The sequence below is a fragment of the Tinamus guttatus genome, unplaced genomic scaffold (genome assembly GCF_059628265.1).
Source record: "Tinamus guttatus ecotype Peru unplaced genomic scaffold, ASM5962826v1 Tinamus_guttatus_pri_ptg000653l, whole genome shotgun sequence".
NCBI lineage: Eukaryota > Metazoa > Chordata > Aves > Tinamiformes > Tinamidae > Tinamus > Tinamus guttatus.
The window spans coordinates 196008-220710 of NW_028289187.1; the positions used below are offsets into that span (position 1 = coordinate 196008).

General features: G+C 46.9%; 1 protein-coding gene across 1 annotated transcript; it reads right to left on the reverse strand.

Moving 5' to 3' along the window:
* Nucleotides 1-1653: 1653 nt before the first annotated feature.
* Nucleotides 1654-24260, reverse strand: CYS1 (cystin 1). The gene is made up of 4 exons (XM_088536249.1): nucleotides 24101-24260; nucleotides 15086-15252; nucleotides 7189-7241; nucleotides 1654-1797 (listed from the first exon to the last, which is right to left on the reverse strand). Exons 1-4 carry the CDS (start codon nucleotides 24258-24260, stop codon nucleotides 1692-1694), a joined length of 486 nt encoding a protein of 161 aa, XP_088392375.1. The 3' UTR covers nucleotides 1654-1691.
* Between the last annotated feature and the right edge of the window lie 443 nt (nucleotides 24261-24703).

The window sequence follows — 24703 nt, forward strand, 5'->3', positions numbered from 1 at the left end:
AACCTTGCTGCTCAGTGGTGGGGCAGCATCTGAGCTTGCAGAAGGCTGAGGTTCAGTCTTGCTGAAGGCTCTTACAGAGGAGATAGTCCACGTTATGAGTGTGCATGTCGGAGCGGTTTGGAGCAATGCCTCATTTCTAGACTGGATTATAGCTCTGTGTTCTGGGATCCACATCCTTCCTGCCATCCTCCATTTCGCTTATTCTCAGCAGACTTGCACAGTGATTCACTAGGCCTCTGAACCATGTATGACATAGGTGTTCTTGCTCTATCATGTTGGCAAGGAAAGTCAAATAAAGGAATGGGAGTTCCTCCTTTCGTAATTTGGGTGAATGAATTCTCTCATTTAGATTTCTCTTTGTGGAAATAAGAGACAATGACAAATCAAAGTTCACTGGATATAACAGTCAAAATGAAAGCCTTTTTCAAAGTTACATTTTATGCCTTTATTAAAGGTTACATAAGATACAGATTCATTTATTTCTGTTTTATAGATATAAGAAATTACAAATGAGAAGTAAAAATATAATATCTTAAGATATTTTTCTACTTCTGGTAATAAGCAGTTAATCATAATGCATTAAGGTGCAGGTAACATAAAGGCAGAAACATGAAAGTATCAGGTTTCACTGTCAGTTAGCACTGAAAATGTATTGTTTTCTTTGGAGTTCCAGAATCTCCATTTTACTTTTCAGTCCTCTAATGATAAAGTGTAGTGACTTTTCTTCTGGGTTAGCTGTTAAGGGATAGAAATATCTGGGAAAGACAGGAACGATAATGCTGAACACAGAGAAATGATTGCAAAGAAGTGCTCTACGATAATGTGTAACTCCATCTCAAAGCGGATGATGAACAAGCACAGAGGAGCAGCCTCCTGTTTCCTCTGGTGGATCCATGCCAGTGAACCAGCTGTGAAGAAATCTCTGTGAGGATCCTCCCCTGGAGGCGTTGGACTTTGACTCCGCAGCCGCACATCTCCAGGATGCTGCTGTGGGCGCGAGGAAGCCGGGGCCCATTTGCTCTCTGTACAAATCTTAGGTTCCCTGTTCATTTCCCAGAGCCTCATTTGTCTATGCAGTGGGATTTGAACTCTTGCATTACACTACCTCCTTTTCAAAGTGGAGATTTGCTCCCCTTTTTTCTTTTATTTCCCATATTGGCAACTCTTTTCAAAGACACAGTGCCACATTCAGACCTGGAACTGAGGCCTGCCTGGCAAAAGGAGCAAATTTGTCCTGTCTTTCCTAACTGGAAAGAACATTAATTTTATGCAACATTCTCTTGCATGAGATCTTAGTTGAATGATTTCACTACTTTTTTTTTTCTTTTTTTTTCTGTTAAGACAAAGAAGTCTTCTTCCAAAGTACCATATCTCAACACTTACATTCTGGTATATCATCATAGGCAAATACCATTTAGAAATGAGCTCTTAAATATTGGTTTACAAGATGTCATGGTCCCTTTTCCAGCTGTGCTGATGAGACTCAGCAGCTGGTGAGGATTTTGCATGTTCTCAGTCAGACTTGGTCAGAGAGACATTCCTCAAAAGCTCTTCCAAGCTTCCTAAGCAGTCGCATGGCCTTTTGTTCTTAACTTGCCTTTTCTACCTCTTTCATGCTGTCCCACTGCACGAGGGGTTATTTTGTTAGTAGTCTGCTCCATGCTTGACATTCTCATCATGTGGGACTAGATTCAGCGGCCATACTCTCGCTCAATACTTGCCATGAGCTCCTCCTCAGAGTAATCATACGAGATTGTGGATTGTCCCTCGGGCTTCTTGTTACTTTCTTGTGAGCGCCTGCTGGTTAAAGGAATTCGTTATTGTTATGAAAGCAAATCAAGCTCTGAAGGCACAAGAACCACCTTATTTTGCTTTTTTTTTTTTGTGAAAAAAATGGAAAAGGTTAAACAACCACGGCTTGCTGAGACAGATGCTACACCACCTCTATTTTTCATACTTCACAAAAACATCCCTTGCTCATATTTACTACCACTTGACATCTATGTCATTCTGTTTCTTCATTACAGCAAAGCCTTTACAATACTTCAGATCCAACTCCCATAACCCTTTGGTCAACTTTGTTCAAGGCTTAATTAAATTACTGCATACCTTTACACTAGTTACTAGTTTCAGGTTTATGGAAAAGGTTTTTCTTTTGTATCAGACCATGGTCTGTATGTCCTGTGGCTGTCTGCTCTCTCAAGAAGGCTGGCTGTTACTGACAAGAATGGCCTGCATTTCTACTGCTTTGGTATTTCATACCTCGCTTTTGAGATATGGAGATAGAGGTTAGGTAATTTTATAGAACACTGGGCCCCCCAAAAGTGAGGTCCTATCACTCCAGGAATTTGGTTATGCTTTCTTTGTCTTCAGCTGGTTAAATAAGAGATTTCACTTCCAACCAAAAAATGAACTCAACCTCCTCAAACTGCTCAGATAGCTTACATTTGTTTTCATATCAATATAATTATTAGATGAGTGATGTCTGATGTAAGATTCAGAAGAGAAATTGAATGTTTTTTTTATTAGTATTCTCGGAAATGGTTTATGTCTGGTACAATGAAAATCAATAGATTCCCTGCATGAGTATCTCCTCTTTCTCTGCATGAGAAAAAAAAATAGTGAAAAATTGTCTGCAGAATTCGAACATTTCAGTTCACTGATAGGTCTGTTTTATATTGTCCTTCAGGATGCAAGGGAAGCTGATGAGCTGGTTGTGTTCCCTTGATTTTGTAAGGAACTGCAAGGCAAGAAACTTGAGCCTCTAGGTTCAGATTCTGGATGTCTAGGCACGTTGCTCCATGACATGGATAATGCTGAGGTGCTGAGCTAGGGGGGACTCATATAGGTAAATCTGAAGTGGATAGCACTGTACCATCCAGTTGTGAGCGAGGCTCAGATGTGGGATATGGGCACTAGCTGAAGGCTTTATCTAACCTAGGGCCCTGTCTCTCACCAGGTCAGCTGCAGACTAGTGCTAGAGATGCTGTTATCAGTTTCTCTTCTCCCGTAAAGACGGACAATGTTTGTCCCTCTAGTTGGGCAGAGGTTTCCTAAGGAAGCTTTGTCATATGTGAATGATACTTTTAGAAGTGTTGGTCTTCTGTGATAGCCCATAATTGTCCTCCTTGGACAAGGGAGTGTCCATGAGGTTTCTGAAACAGGCAGAAATCAATGTCCTTCTAGACTAATTTAACTGCATCTTTATGTTCTTAACTGTCTAGGAGAGAAAGACCATAAATCCAGCTGATCTAGCTGTGTCAGCGCCATGGCCTGCAGATGTCAGAAAGAGTTTTATGTTTTTCCTGGAGCCACCTAGCATGGCAGCTGGGCCATGTGGGTTCCCCTGTGCATTTACATTGTGTGGTGCCCTTCATTGCCAGGTCCACTGGCAGAGCCATAAATGGCAGCATGGAGGATTTAGCAGGGAAGCTCTTCTGTTTATTCCTTCATTCATCTTCCTTCTTCTGATAGACTGTGAACAATCTGCTTTCCACTGAAGTAAAGAAAATAAGGAGCTGGGCAGAAGATTTAAAATCAGTGTCCAAGAGCCAGCAGCAGTTGCAAAGCAAATTCTTCATAAGCATCAGGAAAAAAAGAAATGTAGAAATATGACTTAAACACACAACTGGCACAAGATTTATTGACTGAACTCTGCTGTGACAATCCTTAAACTAATTTTATATTATGAGATGAATTAGAAGCAGAGCCCTTGGCAGCTTGCTCGCAGGCCCACAGAATATTCATTGTCTTCTCAGCAATTACATAATTTCCCACTGTTAATTATTCTTGATGCCCTGGTCTGTATCGTGACCTTTAACCATGGGAGAAAATCTCCAGGTAAAATTCAACCTCACTGAAAAATGCATGTGTTTTTAAAATGACAAAAGCAAAAAGTCCCCTACCATAGGGATTCCAGAATTTGGCAGGAAAAAATAATGCCATTTTTATTTCATGACCAAAGAGAAATGGGGAAAAGCAAGTTGCTGCTCATTTTCTATTGTTGTGTCAAAATTCAGTATTATTTAGTAGGAAAAAATAGAAATAAATTGAAAAATGAGAGGTGCTGTCTGGATTCCACCATGAGGCCACCATGCAGTGGGCCGGGTTGCCCAGAGGGGCTGTGCAGCCTCCACTCTTGGAAATTTTCAAGAAGCAACTGGACAAAGCCTGGAGCAACTGGCTGCTCCAGAAGCTGAGGAGGCCCCTTGCTGCTCTGATCTATGTCTGGAGATGGGAGGATTGCAATCATGTCAAAGCATTGCCTGCGCAATACAACAGAGGGCTGTTAGACTTTCCGATTTGGAAAATAACAAGTCAGTCCATTGACAGGGCAAAATTACTCAAAAAAACAGCTGTTCTGGGAGAGTGAAAGGCCTGAAAAACAGTAATGCTGGGAGGAAAAGAGCTAATTGGAAAGCATATGAGAGGAAAATTTGTGGTGTGGTAGGACAGCAAAGAAAAGGCTAATGCAACTCCATCAGGATTACTGTGCAGGCTTCTGGGTATCTCACTACTAAAAATATATTAACAGCTCAGAGGGAGTCTAGAAGGCAGCAATAAAAATGATTTAAAGGGGTAAAGCAAAGCAATTTAAGCAGAAGGAAAGCAAGAAATGAGCTCTACCTCAACTAAAGGCCTCCCTGTGTTTTAAGATAAAGGGGAGAATAATTTGTTTCTAATGAAAAGACAATGAACTATACATTGAGAAGAAAGGAAGGCAAAGGGCAAAATTAGACCAAAAGTGAGCAAAACCATCTTGGAGCAAGACATGGGGCACGGTGTGCCAGCCTTCCCAGTGGCTGGGATGGATGGCAGTGCTGAGATGCTGCCGTGGGCCGTGGAGCTGGGCAACTCCTTGGTGTGGGGTCTGGTGACGATGTCCCTACCAGGGCAGTGGGTCACAAGTTCCTTGGCAGAAACCTCAGGTAAGTGTCTAAAAATTAGGTAGGATGAATCTAGGCCATTGTCTTTTACTATTTTTCTGAGGATGAGAAAGTCCAGGATTAATCATTAAAAAGCCTTCTGAAGCCATTGTGACTGAAAAATGGGTCGAAAAAGTCTGGCTAACTCTGATAGTGACACAAGCATTGTGAGCAATAATAAACCATTCCTGGGCTGTATCACCCAGCCTGTGGCTTACCAGGTGTTAAGAATGGGTCACAGACGAACCATGGGGTGAAAAGTAGCAGAATACCATAAAGAATACATAAAGTTGTACTCCCGTGCACTTGGAAGGTACTTATTAGTGCCTTAGGTGATTATTTGGTGTCAAACATACTCTTAGCCAGACTATTTTTTTAAGAAAAGACAATATATATCCCCCACAAAAACAGTGGTCATGAGTTTTCAGGCATCCCTTCCCCATCTGATGGATGTTGCCTTGTCTTGCTGCCCTGCAGCTCTGTAGTGCAGCAGGTCTGCACCTCTCTCAAGTGACTGCTCCCTTGACAGATAATATTAAGCTTGTATTGTAGATGAGCGAGCTTATCCGTGACAGCCTCCGTACCTAGTTATTTTCTCACTGCTTGACATTTATTTCTTCTGTAACTGGTTTTATGGGTATTTTTTTCAGTAAGCAATCCTACCAAGGCTAGGCTGATTTTGATGGTTGTAACCCTAGCCACACCAGTCTGTACCGTGAAGTATGAGGCATCTACACAGGTTAAAAACCATCTCTCTGGCTTGAGGCAATTTGACTCCTTCCACAAAACTATACCGTTTTGTTGAGATGCTCAAGCACTTCCAGAGAGTGCTTGCATGTAGTTCTTGCCAGTAGAAATTATGGTCCTACACATCGTGGTTGTTAGAATCATGGGATCATTATGGCTGGAAAAGACCTTTGAGATCATCAAGCCCAACTGCAGACACGTGCGTTAAGGGCACATGAGGGCGCATGGTGACGTCGGTGGGGCGCAGACCGCGAGCGAAGGCCGCAGAGCCCTCAGAGGGCAGCGCTGCTCAGCTGTGCCCCATGCAGAGCCCCGCGGGGACACCGGGGAGCGCAGCAGCGCTTAGGCCTTGCCAGCTGTGGGGAGAGCAGGGGGAATCAATTCTGAGCGCTCTGGAGATCACTGGTGCCCTCAGCTCTGCTGTGGCCGGCGCCGAGCACAAGGAGTGACAGGATCCATCCAGTGTCCATGGGCCTTGCTGGGCGTTAGTAGGTCACGCAGCCTGGCAGCCGAGTTTTCCAGGTTTCCAGCCCATGGGTGCCTCAGAAGCAGAGGGGTGGCGTGACGCGCACAGAGGCCTTAATATTTCGAAGAGCCGCTCTTTAGCGCCAGGAGGTGATGGTTTAAAATGATATTTTAAGCCTCTAAGTTTCATCTGGGTTTAACACGTGCATCAAAGTGTTCCCGTTGCTCTTTGCTGCAGGTGGATTTAGAGGCACTGTTGCTTTTGCTTTTGGAAAGGTGATTTCAGGTTTCTTTTATTTGGCACCCAGTGCAAGCCCCCCTTTCCCCAGTCTAGACGGACTCCCGTGTCTTTAGCTGTTGCAGTGCAGCAGCTTATCATAGGCTTTACCTATGATGACTCTTGGGGAGGAAAGAGATGTTTTCCTCTTTCCAATCACGCTGCAGAGCCCATTGGAGACCTATGGTGAATCATGGCCTGAGCCACCCGCCAGAGCCCTCCTCCCTGGTTTTCTGCACAGCTCCTGCCCTATGACTTTGCAACATGCGGGCTTCCTAACTCTGTCTTGCTCATGCCCAGGAATGAATCTGTGCCCTGTACTAAGCTTGAACCTGGATCTCTTCAAGTAGTGCATCTCTGGATTTTTTAAATCTCTGGATTTTTTAAAGGAACTAAATTTAGGACTATAAACAATTTGATGCTATTCCCACTTCCCTTTAGCACGGCAGGAGTTATGCAGGACAGCTTTGCCTGCTTCTTCTTCCTTCCTTCCAGCCTGTGCTACTCCAGGCCCTTCCACCCCAGAGTCCTGGCTGCCAGCTGGAAGATGCTCTCTCCTCTGCTAGGTCCAGGGGCCAGAGACTGGCCCAGAGCCACACGGGAAGGCACATGGGAAATCAGTGCGTGCAACTATCTGTGGTGGGAGAGTCTGAGAACACGCGGTGGAAAGAGCTTTCTATGCCTTGAGTCACTCTGTGCATGCGATAAAGCAGACCAGCCTAGAGCCATGGTGATAACGAAAGACATAAGCTGGGAGTTGAAAGGGTTACTCACTCATTGTCGACGTTGTTATTCTCTGGGTCTGGCGGGCTCCTTGTCAGCAAGGCCTTGAAAAGAACAAATATCAGAGCATCATAGCTTTCCATTACACTACTTTAAAGTTATTTCTGTCTCTAATGGGCCATATCTGCATTTACGCCCCTGAAGAGCTTTTGGGAAGTCAATACAGGTACAAGGAAGACACTTGTATTAACAGTAGTGAGGCCAGCATCCAAGATAGATAGCTGAGCAACTTCAGGCCATGGAAGTGAAATCACTGCATTTTACTCAATTAAACTTTCAAATTTCCTGTGAATACACACTACACAGATTAGTAAGTAGCAGTATAAAAAGATCTGGTAATGAAGTAAGTTTTCGGAGTGTAGACCTTTCATCCTTTCATCTGACAAGTCACTTCTGCTGGAAAGCACTCACAATGCATCAGCCCTATACTGGCTGAAATGTTCTGGTCTGGAGGTGAAATATCCACATTTCATGTGCTGCAATCCTGGAGATGTCCACTGAGGCACCAATGGGGCCAGCCAAAGCCAGGTCTAGTGGGATATGAAGTGAAAAGATGATCAGACCTTATGCCCACCGGAGCCCACCAAATCAGACCAGTAATAAAATGAAGCCACTACAGCCAGGCCAAATGTAAAGTGCTCCCCCCAAAGTATCACTTTCATCTTTTCGGGCTTCTTTATTGTACTCTCATGAAGGAGTGGAGGGAAGGGGCAATGATCATGACTTTACTAATAACCAGGTCCATTTTGTCTAGTCATTATTTTTTCCTCAAGCTGTCCTCCTTTTCCCATTGTCCCTTTACTTTGAATTTATTTATTTATTTCTCTGTGCAGTCCTGAATCTGGTAGGCCTGATTCATACACGTAATTCTCATTCTCATGATGTCACTACCAAACATTAAATGGGCAATGAGGAGAAAGAAATTAAGGCATTGGCACCCAGAAAGTAAAAGAGAAAAGTTGTTTCATCAGCATGGCAGAGAGGAGAAATTGGTTTTTGCACAAAAAAAAAGGCGGGGGGCTGGGGCTGAGTAAAGAGAACAGAGCAAAGGGGAAGCAACTGCAACTACCTGATTTTAATTGCAGGGGAGAGGTTTTCACTGCACTCACTCTTTAGTTGCTGCTCATGCAGATTTCCTGGAGTCGAGGCTTAAAGTACAGCTGACTCAGATACTGGGAGGCAGGTAGACCGTTGGCAGCAAACTTCAACTCCCACATGTTTTCCTGGGTGGGTTTTGTGCTGTCACGGTCATCTCTGGATCCCACGCTTGAGCTGGTGAGTGGGACTGCAACAGACATGGGTCACAGGCTCCTCTAGTTGAGCTCGAGCAGTTTACATTTTTGGAGCTGGGAAAGGTCACTGCCTTCCATGTTCTTTCTCATCTCAGTGCTTGCTTAAAACTGAAAAATTATTTTTTTACCAAAGACTTGCAGCATGTTTTGATGCCTCTAGAAACCAAGTGCACCTCCTTTCAGAGGAGCCCCTGCTCTTTGGCAACAGATTTGTTTTTTTCTGGAATAGCCCAAACTGCTCTAGAGACTGCTCCTTGGATCAAAGGGTTGCTGAGGCTATACGAGAAACCAGGCAGGGAATAAATGGAGCTCCCTTCTTGTTATTTAGGACTGTTTCCTGGCAATCTCCTACAAGCAACACAAGCAAGGCGCAGTCCCTTGCTGTGATGCCAGGAGGATCCATCTTCTAGCACTCCTGGATGTCGTTTGGATTGTTTCAGGGAGGAGTCTGAGCCACACAGGCGGTTGCCCTTTGGTTTTCCTCCTTGCAGCTGACTCCTCCACATTACGAGCTGTACGTGGTGTGTGGGTGGAAGACAGAATTAATTAGTCATCAGGACAGAGCGGCTCTGGTTAGCAAAATCTGCTTCTCTGTGCAGAATTAGCTCCTACCTTCTCCAAGGGATCTGTCAGCAACAACACTTATTTCCCAAGAGCACGCCGCATTGGCGCAGGTAGGTCTCTGCTGACATCTTAATCTAGTGCATCAAGAAAAGCTATGGAGGAGTGAAAATCAACTCCAGTCTCCGCTTTCCCACCTCATGGTGGCCAAAGCCACCATGTTTCAGGAGCTGTTTCCAACCCCTCTGAGAGGGGCTGGCGATGCAGCCATCCGAGATGACCAAGCGACACGATGGTGCAAGTGGCAGGCAGGACGTGTCGCGCGCCGTGTTGCGTGGAACTAGACAAAATAAGCCCAGCCCTACCCTGCCTGCTCAGGATTGCTGTAACGTCTGCGATGGTGCAAGTTCAGCTGATAATTGGTGTTAGTGCTTTATGCGGGTTAATGTGATGCACGCTTGACAATACTTTAATATTAGTGGGTTCCTAGCCCGCAGCTAAGCGGGTAATCGCTGGCCTGTTTGGCCTAGCCCTTGCTAACAGACAAATGAAGTCAGCTTCTCATTTCTGCAGCTTGCAGTCATCTTTTTATTACTCATCCGGACCTCAGTGTGGCTCCCTGCTTTCCACCCTATTCCTAGAATGGATCGACAACCTGTTGTGCTGGGTTCTGTCATACCACAAAGCAGTGCAGCCCCAGAACGATGACCGGCATCGTACCTTGTGTGTCCCTGAGTCCACACGAGCCCAGGTGGCACGAGGTGCAGGTGGGAGGGCTGAAGAGGTTCATGTCCCTTGCTGCTGCTCTGTCCCTCCACCATGTGCTGTAAGTTCTGCGGCACAGATGGCTGAGCCATGTAGGAAATAGCTCCTGAACTGCTTCAGGCTCGGATGTTAAATTCATCCAGTTTTGGCTTAATTTAACACTCTGAAATGGGAGCAACAGTGGCCTGAACGCTGCTGCACATACAAGTCAGCTGCCCTCATGCTTGTGGGGAGCAAGGCAGGGTGGAAGATGGCGCAGGAGCTCTTGTTCTCAGATGGTGCTCAAGCCAAGGCTCTTGGGGTGCAGGGTCTCTGCGGTCGCTGGTTGGGGTTCTCGTTGCTCAGCTGCACACTCGCAGCAGCTCCGAGCAGCCCACTGGGGCTATGTTGAAACCCGTGAGCTTGAAAGTTCTGTGACTCAACTGTAAAAATATCCTAGCCTACAAAACTGACCAAATTCATGCTGCCTATCTCAGATCATCGTTGCTTGGGAAAGCACCCCAGGCCAAAGCCATGCCGGGGACAATCCAGCAATGAAACGGGGCAGACCACAGGGACTGGTGCTGGGCAGCCACTGCTTTACAGGCCCAGATGTTGCCCTGAGTCTCTTTACACAGAATCATAGGATGGTTGAGGTTGGAAGGGACCTCTAGAGATCATCTAGTCCAACCCCCCTTCTCAAGCAGGGGCACCTACAGCATGGGGCACAGGGTGACATTCAGGTGGGTTTTGAAGATCTCCAGAGAAGGAGACTCCACAACCTCTCTGGGCAGCCTGTGCCAGGGCTCTGTCACCCTCACAGGAAAAAAGTTCTTCCTCACATGGAGGTGGAACTTCCTGTGTTTCAGCTTGTACCCATTACCCCTTGTCCTGTCACTAGCCACCACTGATAAGAGTTTGGCCCCATCCTCCCTACATTCTCCCTTCAGGTACTTGTACATATTGATCAGATCCCCTCTCACTCTTCTCTTCTCAGGCTAAACAGGCCCAGCTCGCTTAGTCTTTCCTCATATGATAGATGCTCCAGTCCCATAATTATCTTTGTTGCTCTGCGCTGGACCCTCTCTAGAAGCTCCACATCCCTCTTCACTGGGGAGCCCAGAACTGCACACAATACTCCAGGTGCAGCCTCACCAGAGCTGAGTAGAGGGGCAAGATCCCCTCCCTCGACCTGCTGGCAACGCTCCTCCTGATGCAGGCCAGGATCCCATTGGCCTTCTTGGCCAGGAGGGCACATTGCTGACTCATGGTTAACTTCTTGTCAACCAGGATTCCCAAATCCCTCTCCACAGAGCTGCCTTCCAGCAGGTCAACTCCTAATCTGTACTGGTTCCTTGGGTTATTCCTCCTCAGGTGCAGGGCCCTGCACTTGTCCTTGTCCTTGTCCTTGTCCTTGTCCTCATGAGGTTCCGCTCTGCCCTACTCTCCATCCATCAGAGAGACACTCTAGGTCTCTCTGAATGGCAGCACAGTGCTCTGAAGGTCCCATCTTTAGGTCCCATCAGGTTCAACGTGTCCCTGAGGCCCATCACGTACAGGGCGGCCTAGAGAGCCTGAGCCACCTGCAACGCCTACAGCAGAGTGTGGAAACCTCCGAGAAGACTGGTCCCTCTAGCACAGGGTCACCAGAGCCAGATGGGCTGCGGTTTTGTAACATGATGCTCGTGTGAGAGCAGAGATGCCCAGCACGGTCACCCTCCCTGTTCCCTCTTCACACACGTTCATCCCCATTCCCACGCCACAGCCTGAGTTTGCCTGGATGCAGCCCGAACCAGACCTGGAATTGCCTGCAGAGCTGCAGGGGTCTGAACTGCTCCAACTTTCTTTGGGGTTTTCGTCGGGCTGCTCCCCCTAATCTGAGGTTTCCAATGCCTCAGGTTTAAAGTGGAAAAGGCCTTTTCTTGATTCACCCTGGCCAGTGGAGAACTGCCCCCTACACAACTGCTTATAGCTCTCTGAACAGGGAATGAGAACGTCTTGCCTCAAGGGCTTTTTTGACCACTAATACAAACAGGACAAAAATGCTGAAATAAAGTACTAGCAGCACAGGATTAGAGAGATCGTATTTCTGTAGCGGGAAGCATATTTTAACAAGAGCAGGGTAAAAAAAAAGAAAGAAAAAAAACACTTGATCCTGTAAAGAACTAGCGTGTTATGAAACGAAACGTGCCCACACAACGCCGTGCACGGCGGCAGCGTGGCCTGGCGCTCGGAGGAGGACGGAGCGGGGCCGGGCAGCCACAGGGTGCCGCTGCTCCACGCAGACCCGCACAAAGCGCGTTTGTCTGCCTGCACGGAACAGGCAAAGCTTTGAAGACTGGGCTGGCGTTTTGCAAACACATGCCAGTCCCTCCAGCCTAGCGCTGATGCATCCGCCCGGGTTATTCCGGGACTACGGGAGAGGTGATTGGGTTACTGCAAGCACATTTGGTCTCCAGAAAGAAGGAGTGACAGCGCAGTGGAAAAAGCTGTTAAAAGCAAGACCTTAGCATGCCGGTGCAATTTTCCATTTCAGGAAACCAAGGCCACGGCTTCGCTCCCGGTTTCCACCAAGAGCCGCCACTCTGGTCTGTGCTGTGGAAGCATTTGCAAAACCACAAATATTTCTCTCTGTGCTGAGCAAAGAAGCAAATAGCATGTAAAATCATCCGCCTCCCGCGGGGGGAGCTGGAGCCACAGCCAGCCTGGAAATGAGCATTAGCTGCTCACAGAAGGAGCAGGGCTCAGGTTCCCACCAGGGTACGGATCCCAGCCCGCTGCTGAGAAGAGCTTTTACGCTTCTCGCTCCTAAGCGCTATTTGAATGCGCTGGAGTTGGCTCAAGCCCTTAAGTACAGCAGTTTCCCTTTCACCAGCCCTTGCCATCTGGCTCGACCTCTGATGGGAGCTGCCAGCTTTCTGCTGGATGACAAAACACACCAAAGTTCAGGAGCAAACACACGCGCTGATGCAAATCACAACTACACCGAAGAGCTGGCCCTTCTCTCAGGCAACCTCCCTTTGCTGGCAGGTCTCCTCCTAACCCGGCCCAAGCTCTATCCTACTGGGCCTCGTGAGTCCCCAGCTTCAGGCACAGCCTCTGCTCCTTCCCTGCTTGTATTTCTCATGTCACTTTTCTGCTGTATGCTGTCTCATTTCCTTTCCTCCTTCCTCATTTTTCCCTTGCTCTGTTGAATCAATGTGCTCTTCTTCCTTCACTCTTTGCCCTTCCCATGGTTTGCACAGCTGAGCAGGGCAAGAGGAGGAAGTTCCCACTCCCGTCACATGACAGCAAGTACAAATTGCTGGCTGAGAAGCTGCCGAGATCAAGAGAAATTGCCCTCAAAACTTCTAGTAAGGAACTAGTGACGCATCGAGCCTCATATCCCTTTCCAGAAAGCTCTGCGCTGTCCTCCTGGGATGGGTGGGACTGCAGCTTGCACAATGACCTAAAAGACTAAACTGCATCCAGTAAACAACCAAAACTTTGTGCTGGGAACAGCCTCATCCCTCTTTCTTATGGGCCGGAGACTTCAAGGAGCCAGAGCTACAAGCCATGACTGCTCTCTTGACCCGGACCGTGCCTACCTTGGGTTCAAGGCAGGGGGAAATACTGCTATGAATAGCTTCAAGTTTGGCCAGAACTTTGTCTCAGCCTCAGATTTTTCTCTATGTCATTGCAAAACACCAGTAATGCTTTCCTGTCTTGCAAGCAGCTTGCCCATTGCAGATGAAAGGGCATTTTATCTGGTGCCTTCACCCTGACTGGGGCACCTAAGGCTGCCTGTACAAGCTGGATGACACCTTTAGGCTGCAGTAACTTGTATGATGACATTTAAGACTGAGTCGCTACCTGCTAACAGTGCCCAGCAGTTACGGGGCAGTTGCTCATTGCTGCAAGCTCTCTGCAGAAGGCAGCCATTTAATCTAAGACTAGTTTGGATGCAGGTAAGCCCAAAAAGACCTGCCTGGGGTCATGTGCCCTACTAGGAAAGTGTCTGAAATCACAGGGGAGCTGTCCTCCCCTCTTTTATGAAAGAGGAACCACTAACTCCATGGTGGGGGCAACTTCCCTGCTCTTTTTTGAAATATGTGTTTAGTAAGAATATACATCACTTTAGAACAATATAATTATTATTTTAAAAAATTCCAACTATGATGCTCACATTCAGAGATGGGAAAAAAAATAGACCACAACAGCCTTTACTCCTGTGCATAAAGCTAAATGGAGAATGTTGGGAGGACTGTTCATACACAAGAGTCACCCAGAAGGAAAATCCATCCTGGACTTAGCTCCAGTTCTTGCTGTAAAATGGGATGAAGTTAAAAGAGCATGATAGCACAAGGCCTCTATTTTTCTCTTACTTTCTCTCAGGGTTCTTTTTTTTTTTCTTCCCAAAGGAAAAAAAGGGTTTTCATGCTGATCTGCCACCAAGTTTTCTAAAGGTAAAATTATTTTTTATCAAAGTTCTCATTATCTTGTGGATATGGAGTTTGGCAAGGGGAACTAAATAATTCTAAGGAGAGTAAGACTTGGGCATGCAAAGCAGAAAGTTCTGGGTTTAAAATACTTGTTTCCATCTTTCAATCTATTACTTTCTTGTTTCCATCTTTCAATCTATTACTTTCTAATATTACTAATATTACTAAATCTATTACTTTCTAATCCTGTGATTTTTGTGCATCTGCCGGGAGCATCATTTATCTAGCAGACAGAGTGCAGTCCCCAGCGCTGAGCTCACACTGGAGATGACGGTGCTTTTTGGCCTTATACTCAGATGCTTTAGATGCTGCTGGTTTGGGAAATGGGGGTATGGAGGGAGGAGCACTAGTTTCAGCTCTATTCAGGCAAATCCATTATTTGTTAAACAGAAAAAGATGAACACGATTCTTTAAGAAGAGTGAAACTGTAATCGTCGTGGATTGGCAAACATTAAATGGCAGTTTTACATTCACGTTTCAAAACTTCTGCTTTTAAGCCCTACCAAGAGAAAAGCATGACGTATTATAGAGTAATATTGTAATACTTCCTCGAGCTGAGGGAGGAAGAGAAACTCTTAGCAGCAGGGAGAAATCTGAGCGTGTCATGGCCTTGTTTCCAGAAGGATGCTTCCCTTGCACCGGACACAGAGTGGAAGGGAGAGCGGGACCTGCGCAGCCGTGGGAAGGAGCTGCCAGCGCAGACACGGCGCGCGGCGCGCGGCCCTTGGCTGCCGCCGGCCGGGGCGGCCGGGGACGCGAGCAGCCCTCGTGTCGCTGCGCGGGATGCGGCGCCACCCGCCCGACACTCACCGGGCCGCGCGCGGTGCCGGCGCCGCCGCCTCCCGCCGCCGCGCAGCGACCCGAGGCCGCGGGGACGGGCGGCGCCGCCGCCTCCTCGCACTCCGCCAGCACCGTCTCCAGCAGCTCCCGATCCGCCGCCGCTGCCGCCGCTGTCGCCTCTGCCGCCGCTGTCGCCGCTGCCGCCGCAGTCGCCGCGGTCGCCGCTGTCGCCGCGCTCGCCGCGCTCGCGCCCCGGCCCCGCCGCCGGCTGCTGCCGCTGCCCATGGCCGCCCGGCCCGCGGGCGGTGCCGGCGACCGCCTCCCCGCGGGGCGGGAGGTTTGGCCGGCAGCGGGAGGCGGCGGCGGCGCCGCGGCCACCGCGCGGGGCGGGCGCTGCTGCTGCGGCTGCGGCTGCGGCTCGGCCGGGCGCGAGGCGAGCGCGGCCACATGTGCGGGAGGCAGCCAGGGTGCCCCGCGGCAGATGTGCAAGCAGGGCGCCCAGGGACAGGCGGGTTAGAGGCGCTCAGGATGCCCAGCACCACATGTGTCAGAGGCAACAGGATGCCTAGTACTCTGTATGTGTGGGGGGCAGCGTGGATGCCCAGTGTGCCAGATGTGCAGGAGGCAGCTGGGATGCCCAGTGCTGACTCCCTGTGGTAGTTCTGAGCAGTCGGATGTAGATGTGGATGCTGCTACCTGTTGCTGTCAGCCTTAATCCTGGAAGGTGCTTAGTAACCAAAGCTCTACTAAGGTGGTTATTTAGATAAATAAGCAGAGATACTATGCAGAGGCACGAGAGCTGTGCTGCTCTGCGTAGAAGCGAGCCTGTGGTGTGTGCCCAATTTGTGTCCTGTGCAGCATACGAGTAACTGGGGTGGCTGGTGCAAGTAGGAGGATGGCGAGGCAGTCAGGGCCCTGAATGGCACCACCAGGTCATTTCCCTGCAATCCCTGACCATCAGCTGCGGTGGCTGCATCTGCTCAGGATGAGGTGTGACAGCAAAGGGCTTTGGACCTCAGCTACAGCTTGGGGAAAGGGCAGAGGCGAGGCCTGGTGCTGCGTGGAGGTGGTGGGGGAGCTGGTAGGGAGCGCAGATAGATCGGGGCAGTGGTGATTTTTGCTGTCAGGAAATTACGCAGCTCAACCCAAAACATGCAGCCTGTGAAATGGCCTGGGGATGTGGGTGAGAGCTGGGCTGTGTTCAGCCCTGCACGACCATGTCTTGGGCTTGCAGGGACATAATGCATTTCCCTGGCCCGTTTTACTGCCCTGCGAGAGGCAGAGTTGTCCTCAGGTGTCCCCAGCACTGCTTGGGCTCTGGGGCTTGCAGATGAGTCGCTCTTTGCATGGCACCATCCTCCGCAAGAAGGAAAACCTTTGGGAGATCAGGGATGAAAACATCCCAGCCAGGAGAAGTGAGCAAATTCCCTGTTCCCTGAGGATGGGTGTCTCCATGAACTGACTGTCAAAGTGAGATGAATGAGTCGTATTTTGAAGCGTCTGGCTGCCGCAGACAGAAACACGTTGGAACGGTGACCCAAAGCGCTGTGCGGTTAGCAGCAATGCTGGGAGGCTTGGAGGCTGTTCCTACTGGAGTCATGATGCTTCCCTGCTGCAAAGGCTGCTTAATTTAGGGCTGCTGAGAATTAAGGAGAAAACTTGCAAAAAGCTAAAGTGCTGCTCAGCACATGACTACTTAGGAAAATCGATGAAAACTGGCTACCAAAATCCTCCCTGATGGGCTTTTAACACCATTTGCCGGCAGGGCTGGTCCATACTGTCTTGGCTGGTGTTGAAGAGCCTGGGCTGGAGGTGTGTGGTGCAAATTCCCAGCACCGTGTGTGGATCCGGTCACAGTGGCACGGGGCCAGCGGGAGCCTTGGCTGCCAAAGCGCAACGTTTGGGAGACGCTCCTGGTTTATCTCTAGTCCTGGGCCCAGAAGCTCTTCCAGAAGGTGACATTGCTGTTGCATGAGCAGCAACCTCTTGCCCCTCTTGCCCCTTTTGAGAGGCAGCTGATCATGGCTGGCACCTCAACCTCCGATCTGCGAGAGAAAAAAACGTATACTATCCTCAGAAGGGCGTCTACCTTTGCTAGACAGCATTTTGTGAATCTGACACTCATTTTCTCTAATTATTTGCACCAAATATACACACACATCTATACTTATTTGTATGTACAGATTAACACCCAAATCTTGCCCAACCCATATTTTTTTTGTTCTGTTTTGTTTTGGTTTTGTTTTTTTTGCACCTTTGAGAAGCAAGGGATTGCTTTAAGATTGTTCTTATCCATTTAAGCTGCTGGCACTGATCTGTGCTATCGCGGTACTGGAGGGCTGTATGGTCTTCAAGACCACTGGCAACCTGGAGCACAGATACAGGACTGTCTGGACAGAAAAGTCACTTTTTGATCTTACTTTGGGATTACTCATTCCCTGAGGGGCAGAATAAATCAGGCTGCCCCATCTGATGTCAAATAAGGGACAACGTGCAGGGCTGTTAACTATTACTTCTTTCGCTTCGCAATTCTTGCGGTCACAGTCGGCAGCTGGACTGTAAAGAGGGAACAATGGAAGCACCAATATGTGACCATGGAAGCACCGATACCCCTGGGAGCCCTGGGCAAGGATGGGGTGTCACAGCAGCGGGTTGAGACGAGGACAGGCCACGGGCCTCTCCTCTCAGTGAGGCACGGCCAGCAGTGGTAGTGCTACTAGTTCTTTTCTGAGTTATTCTCTGTGCTATTTTCTGCTGGAGCCCTGCCAAGCAAGTGTACTAGGAATTTGTTCATTTGGTAGAAATAGCAGGATGCCTGCCATGTTAGAATTAACCTGGTGAAAGTCCAGGGAAAGTTTATTTAGAAGTATGTAAACACCTAAGTTTATGCAGCCTTTACCGTTCTCTAAAAATAAATAAAAACTAGTAAGATTTGCTCTCTATGGAGCAAGCAGGAAAAACCTAACCTTTCCTGCTGCCAACTACTGGACTAGTGTCATCCTTCAGTGAACAGGTTTATTTATTAATCTGTCTTTGTAGCATTAACTTGGGTGTAGTAAAGGAAATGTGCACATTGCTCAGATCAGAGCCAGGCCATACCACAGAATGGGACAGCTGGGCCTGATTTTTCAGACCCTTTTCCCAGATATTGTCTTTATCTGGGTTTTTGATGGTTGTTACCCATCAACCTTGTGGAAAATATAACTGTAATTTTGAAAGTTCTTTAGACAATTGCTTTGATGCAGAGATCTGACTTTCTGTAACTCTGAACAATGTCCTGACTTGACTATTAATATGTAAAAACTACTGAGAACACATGTTCAAATACAGAAGCACATTTTTTTAACAGTTCAATAAGACTTCAATACATCTTGGGTTTAACTTCACTCTCAGCATTGTCTGTAAAAATTTCTTCCTTCCTGATCTCCACATTTTAAAGGGCTCTGTTTTGTTCAAAAACAAATTTGTAAAGTTTATTTCTTTATATTGTCTATATTTTGGGTTTAGGCCTTTGCTGAGACAGTGAGACTGATCCCTTTGACCTTTCCAGGTTGTGGTCATAAGGGGCAGCACCCGCTGCTATCACAGATCCATTCTGCAGCAGTCACAAACAGATCCTACCTTAGCTGCATCTCAGCTCAGTAAAACATTTCCTTGACTATTTTCACAATGGGGCAACCTGCAGACTTGCTAAGTTCTTGGGTGACACCAGGCAGTGACTCAGGGAAGCAGGCAGGTGACACCGGGCTTTGGTTCCCAAGGGAGAAGCTGCCTTGCTGCCCCAAGAGCATCTGGCTCTCCAGCAGTTTTCCCCCTGCCTCCCACAGGGAAAAGGCCCTGGGCTGTAGGGATGCTTCCTACAGCAGCTCTGGCCAAGTGGGACCAAAGGGCCCTCTGCAACAGGGTGCTGGAAGGACCAAGGGACCAAGGTTGTTGGCACAGCCCCAGAACTGCTGCAGGCTTGCATTGCTCTTAGACAGGGGAATACAGAGCTTCTAGGTGTCTCCTGAGTAAAATGAGATAACGCTTTCTGGTCTGTCAGTAACGATGAGAGGAGAGCTGAACAGGCAGAGTTTGTGGAGGACAGCAGCACTGAGCGGTTGTAATAACTGTAGGAATAGCTTTTCTCCTGATGTCCTGGGCTCAGAAGTGCTCTGCTGCTCAACTCTACGGTGCCAGCATCAAGCACAGTTTGAACAAGGAGGCCTGAGTACCAGAGATCCCCCCTCCCACCCAAATAGAGATCCAGTTAAACTGGTTTAACTTGCGCTTAGGAAAAAAGTAGCTAAAGTGAATATTTTACCAGCAGGTAATAAAACTGACCAAGTGTTCGGACGTTATTTATGAGTTATGGCAGCTGACAGGTTATTCCCTGTCAGCAGAGCAGTGGTGACTGTCCCTATGTGCCCTTAGCCCACTTCAGGCTTGAGCCAAGTCAGCCACTCACAGATGAGCAGGGTTAAAAGCACATGCTTGGGTAATGCCAGCTGTTGTGTCTCAGGTCATGGTTTCCCAGAAAGGTTGTAAAGTCTCCATCCGTGGAGATATTCAAAAGATGTCTGGACAGTTTTTGGATGGGGGGTGGACTAGATGATCTCCAAGGGTGATCTCCATCTGACTTTGACCATCCTGTGACCCTGTCTGTGATAACTTGTTGAGTGGCTGATCCCTTAATGGTGCGCATGTACTATTCTGCTCTTAGTATATCTGTGTATCTCCTAATGAGACTGAGGGATTAGGTGGGTCTGCAGCTAAGATATCTAACATGGGCTTTAGCAGAGCACATGCTGTGAATGGGTAGCTCCTATGTGGGGTGGCAGAGGTGGTAGAGTGGGGATGGAGGGAAAGGCAAGGCAGCAATTTCCAATTCTTTATCTGGAAAGGGAGGTGTAAGCAGGAATCGCTTATGCTGGCAGCAACCATTGTGAAGAGACCTTCCTTTCATCTCACTTGTCTTTTAAGTGCAAAATCACTGGTGTGCTTTTATCTTGATGGAGAAGTGTTTTTGCAGTGTTCTAGTTGAAAGGACTTCTGCAATTTCAAGTATTTCACATTTAATGAGACTAATGGCAGGGAAATTTTAAAAAGCATTTCCTTTACAAAAAAATTGACCTGTACAGCAAGTGGCTAATGCACAATGTCTCTTCCAGCAGGTAAGCAATCAAGCTGTGTCTCAGGCCAGGACACAGGCCTGAGATTTCAGAGGATAAAGATTTGTCCTCCATTCACACCTGGGTTGCCAGAGATCTGGAACAAGGAGAATTGTTACTTGGATGATGGACACCTGGGTGAGAGATCCAAGGCTCTGACTTCTTGTAAACTCATAATTCCTTCTTTTAAACTCAGTGGCTTTAAACTCAGGACTAGGGCACAGGCCAGGACTTGTTGTGACATGGATGCTGGTGTGAGTTGACCTGTACTCAGCGTGGTGACAGACGTGGTGCTGTCCTGGCCCTGTCAATGTTCTCTCAGAGGACAACCAGGCATGGCTGCTCCTGCTGGCCAGGACCATTCCCACCTGACGATTTGGATGTGGCCTTGCAGTTCTGGGAGAGGCCAGGGGGTTCCACTGTACAGGCAAGCGAGGCTGTGCCAGGTGGCCTCAAAGGCAGAGGACAAGCTCTGGCCCATTTTATTTACCAGCAAACGTGCAGCCGCGGAGACTACGGAGGATTCCAGCCAGTTTGGCTATAGGCAAGACAGAAATCAGGACATGAGAGTTACAGCTGATGATATCACCAGAGTATGAGTTTGACCCGAATTTCATCTCTAAATTCAAAGCAGTTTAAAACTATGTACTGGGTAAAGCTCATTTCTAACAAATGTTGTAGGAAAATGTGACAAATCTTGAACTCCAAATAAGGTGATGAGTGCAGGAATGCAGCGGAAAATGCGTGGATGAATTGCCAGGTCATCTGCCTGTGGGAAACAGGCAAGGAAGGCCAAGGTTCAGTTTTCCAGGCTGGATGGCTAGCCAAGTTTCAAGCAGGCCATCAGCATCACAAGAGCTCTAGTGTGAGCACTAGCTGGAAATACTTGCTCAGCACTGTTGTTATCATTAATTAACAGAACAGCAACAAGAGGCAGCTCAGCAGAACAAATCACTGTGCAAATGTTTGACCTTGGACAGGAGATCTGGGCTGAGTGGTCAAGCCAAGGCTGCCTAGGCTGAAAATAGTGAATTCTGTTTGATGGCCACATTTGTTCTAGCCATTGAAGGAACAGATAATCAGAGGAAAACCTCTGCTCTGGCACAGATGGAAAGTTGGAGATAGGTATATATGTGCATCAAGGCTGATCTTAGTGGATTTGTCAGCTATGTGTAGCCAAAGATGGAAAACCATCAGGGAGATGGGGTGTCCAAGTGGGGCAACCCTAGGGAGCAAAGACAAGTGTCTCCTGAGTTAAGCAATTCCATAAGAAACTGAGGGATTGTGTTATTTCTTATTATCTTGATATCTTTATTCACAAATGTAATTTTCTTCTTTATTTTGTTATAGACCTGATTTACTGTAGACTTATTAATGTGATGCCAAGCATGACCTTAAAATCCTTTCTATGCCCTTGATTTTAAAATCTGTGTACAATATCACTGATGTTGCCTTTGCAAAATTCCTCCCTTTTTCCCCTAGGGCTCTTGTAGCTGTTTGACAAGTTATAGAATGGCATGAAATGTCTGGATCAGTTCTTGCCGGCACTTTAGCAGTGCTTGCAGACAAGCTTGTATTTCCAAAACATAGGGAGATACTCCCAGAAGAAGGAGGTTGCCTCAGGTGTTTTCAGAGATCAGCACTCATTCTGCATCTGACAGTGATCAAATGGAAGCATGGTTTTGCACAGGAGATAAGCAGGGGTAGCCTCTGGAAAAACACTATATTCTCTTGAGGTTAGCATGCTACCTGTAATAATGCTGGAGCTTCAGTTCATGTTTATTGTGACTTGGCCTGCTCAGAAATGAAGTATTTTGTTTTCTGAAACCAGTATGAAAAGATACATCCACTAAAGACTTTCAGTGATCTTTATCAGCAGACGATATGAAAGCTCCTTGCCTGATCAGGTCTTTTGGTCTGTCGCCTTGACCCCAGCAGACACCAAAGTCAAGATTTGACTTCAAGGGAAGTTTTGCAAAAGAATTGCAGTAATAAAGCAAGTATCCCGATGGAGAACGCTGCTTTGGATACCTGTGTTGACTAGTCCTGGAAAATGTGTCGGTTTTAGCCCAGAAGACACTAAATCAGTCATTCTTTTAATAGCTCTACTCCTGTGTTCAGATAGCCATCTGAATCAGGCTCATTTTCCATGAATGCAGAACATACTTTTTTAACATACTTTTTTTGTTGTTTTAATTGTAGGGTAAATGTGCAGCCACTGCATCAGAGACAGTTAGTTAAAGCAAACTGATTTAATATCACTGAGTCATGAGCAACTCAAACTTTTGCCTACTACCTGCTTCTTCGGAGACATGTCAGGGCACCTGTAAGAACACGGCATAGAGACATAGAGATAATTGGTTGCTTAATAACGAGGATTTTTTGCTGAGTTCTGTAAAATGTCACTCATGTGGATTAGGTATTAAAGTCCTGGAGACATTGCTGTAGTACGCGACACTAATTATTGCAAAATGAAACTGTAAACACGTGCTTCCCTGTAAAAGCATTGTGTAACTGTTAGTTAATTAAGCTTCCCTGCCCTTGTTTGAGTGGATGTGGTTACCTCTGTTCTCTAAATGGTAAAACAGAGAGCATAGCAATGAATGGCCCCTTGGTTGGTATAAAAGGTTCCCTCATCCCCAGAACTTAATGCTAAGCCTCTTGATAATGTGTGTAGGTTTTTTGAATAAGCACAGACTTGTTTAATTATCAAAGAGCTTTTTTTTTTTTTTTTTTTTAATAAAAGACAGTTATAAAGGCCATAAAAGAGACTGCCTACGCTTCCCTTAGCTAGCAACAAGGTGATACAACTGAAAGAGCAAAAGGTAACCTGTCATTTTATGGAGATCTAGTGCGGTGTTTGTTAAGGAATGTCCATCTCTCAGCTAAGCATAGTTAGACAGAGTGAATGTGCCACCTCTAAAAGCATCTGGTTTATGGATTTGGAGGAGGAGCTGGAAGGCTTTTAATGCCTATGTGTAACAGAGCAGTGCCAACGTTGTATGTGTGCTGGCATCTATGACATGTCTTGTGATAGAGGAGAGAAAGGATTTATTAACCACTGACCCTCACAAACCAAGTGGTCTCCACCTGCAAGAGTAAGAAGGTGAGAAGAATGGGCAACCAGAGCAGTGCTGCACTATTTCAACAACACAGGGCACTGAACAAGAGTGTTAAAGATGAGAATTAAATTGGGAAGTGCTAAAACTGTGGTAGGCTGGATGTTTTTCCAAGCTTGAGTGGTTTGCAAGCTGTGGAATGGGGTGTGGAGTTGCAAATGAGCATGTCTATTAGTATGCTAACTGTTGCTGTTTAATCTTCAAGATCTTGCTTGACATTTTGGTGTAATAATAATGGAAATAATAAATTGTATGGTATAAAATCTTGTGTGTGGACTCACTTTGTGCTGACTGTGGAGCATTTCACATAAAGCAGCTTTTAGCTGAGTCAGTTTACTGCACAGGCAAAGGCCTTTACTCAACAGCTGGCAGCATTTTAGAAGCCATTTGGTTAAATGCAGCAAATCCCAATGTTCTCTTTGATCTGAGGGGTCTCCAAAGGAAATTTATCTTAGAGTGAATTTCAAGCTATGATGCAGCTGGGTTAATTGCCTTTTGCAGCTCTTTTGAAATGATATGAAGACCCCTGGACTCTGTAGGAAACAGGCTGAGAAAGCCACTGGTCTGTCCAGCCTTGGGTGGTAAAGATTTGGCTTATTCCTTGTTCTGCTGTTTTGCTTTGGTTGGATTGCTTTGCCTTGATAAGGGTGTCAGAAAAGGTCTCTTCCATGCCATGGCATGATGGGTGACTCTCTTTTTTTCCAGTGGGTCTAGGTGTCCATTGCAAGGGTGAACGCAAGGAGACAGGAGCTAAGTGGGCAGCACTGGACGGTCACCTCCTGTGAAGGGCGAATTCCTCACCCCAGATGTAAGGCCCGTGCCAAAGCGCGACCGCATTCTTGCAGTGCTTCGGATGCCTCTGCAACAAGCCAGCTTTAAAGTCTTGTAACACATTAACGTTGCCTGTTGAATATTTTCCTTGATGTTATTGGCCATGATGCATGGCCAAGAATTATGCATTTTTTTAGAATGTGTTGGTATTAGAAGTGTATCCTTAAATTGTCATTTTCAGACAACAGAGGAATAAAGTCCTCTTTTAAGTTAAGATCAATAACTTGTTATAAAGAGGATAAAATTTAAATAATCTAGAGACGCAGGAGGGCTTTTCACTGCTTTGTCACTTAATGAGATTGTTTTGTTTAACTTTTGTGCTGTATTTGGATTTCTCTATGAATGATTACATTATTACATGATTATTTCATAGTCTTTATTTTAAACATTTTTAATCATACTGAAGCCATGTGATAGGAACCTACATTGTGCTGACACACACAGGCTGGTATTGATAGGCATTTTACTGAAGATTTCTACTAAACTGCATCTACCTTTATTTAAAAAATAGTAAAACAAAAAGAAGAGCCTGGTATTTGTGGCTGAAA

Excerpts from the sequence above, each read along its gene's own strand:
- CYS1 (XM_088536249.1), bottom strand. The coding sequence starts at position 24,260 with ATGGCCAATAACATCAAGGAAAATATTCAACAGGCAACGTTAATGTGT. Across the intron at positions 7,242-15,085 it reads CCGGCACCGCGCGCGGCCCG|GCCTTGCTGACAAGGAGCCC; the intron begins GTGAGTGTCGGG and ends GTTCTTTTCAAG. Across the intron at positions 1,798-7,188 it reads AATAACAACGTCGACAATGA|GCGCTCACAAGAAAGTAACA; the intron begins GTGAGTAACCCT and ends TTTAACCAGCAG.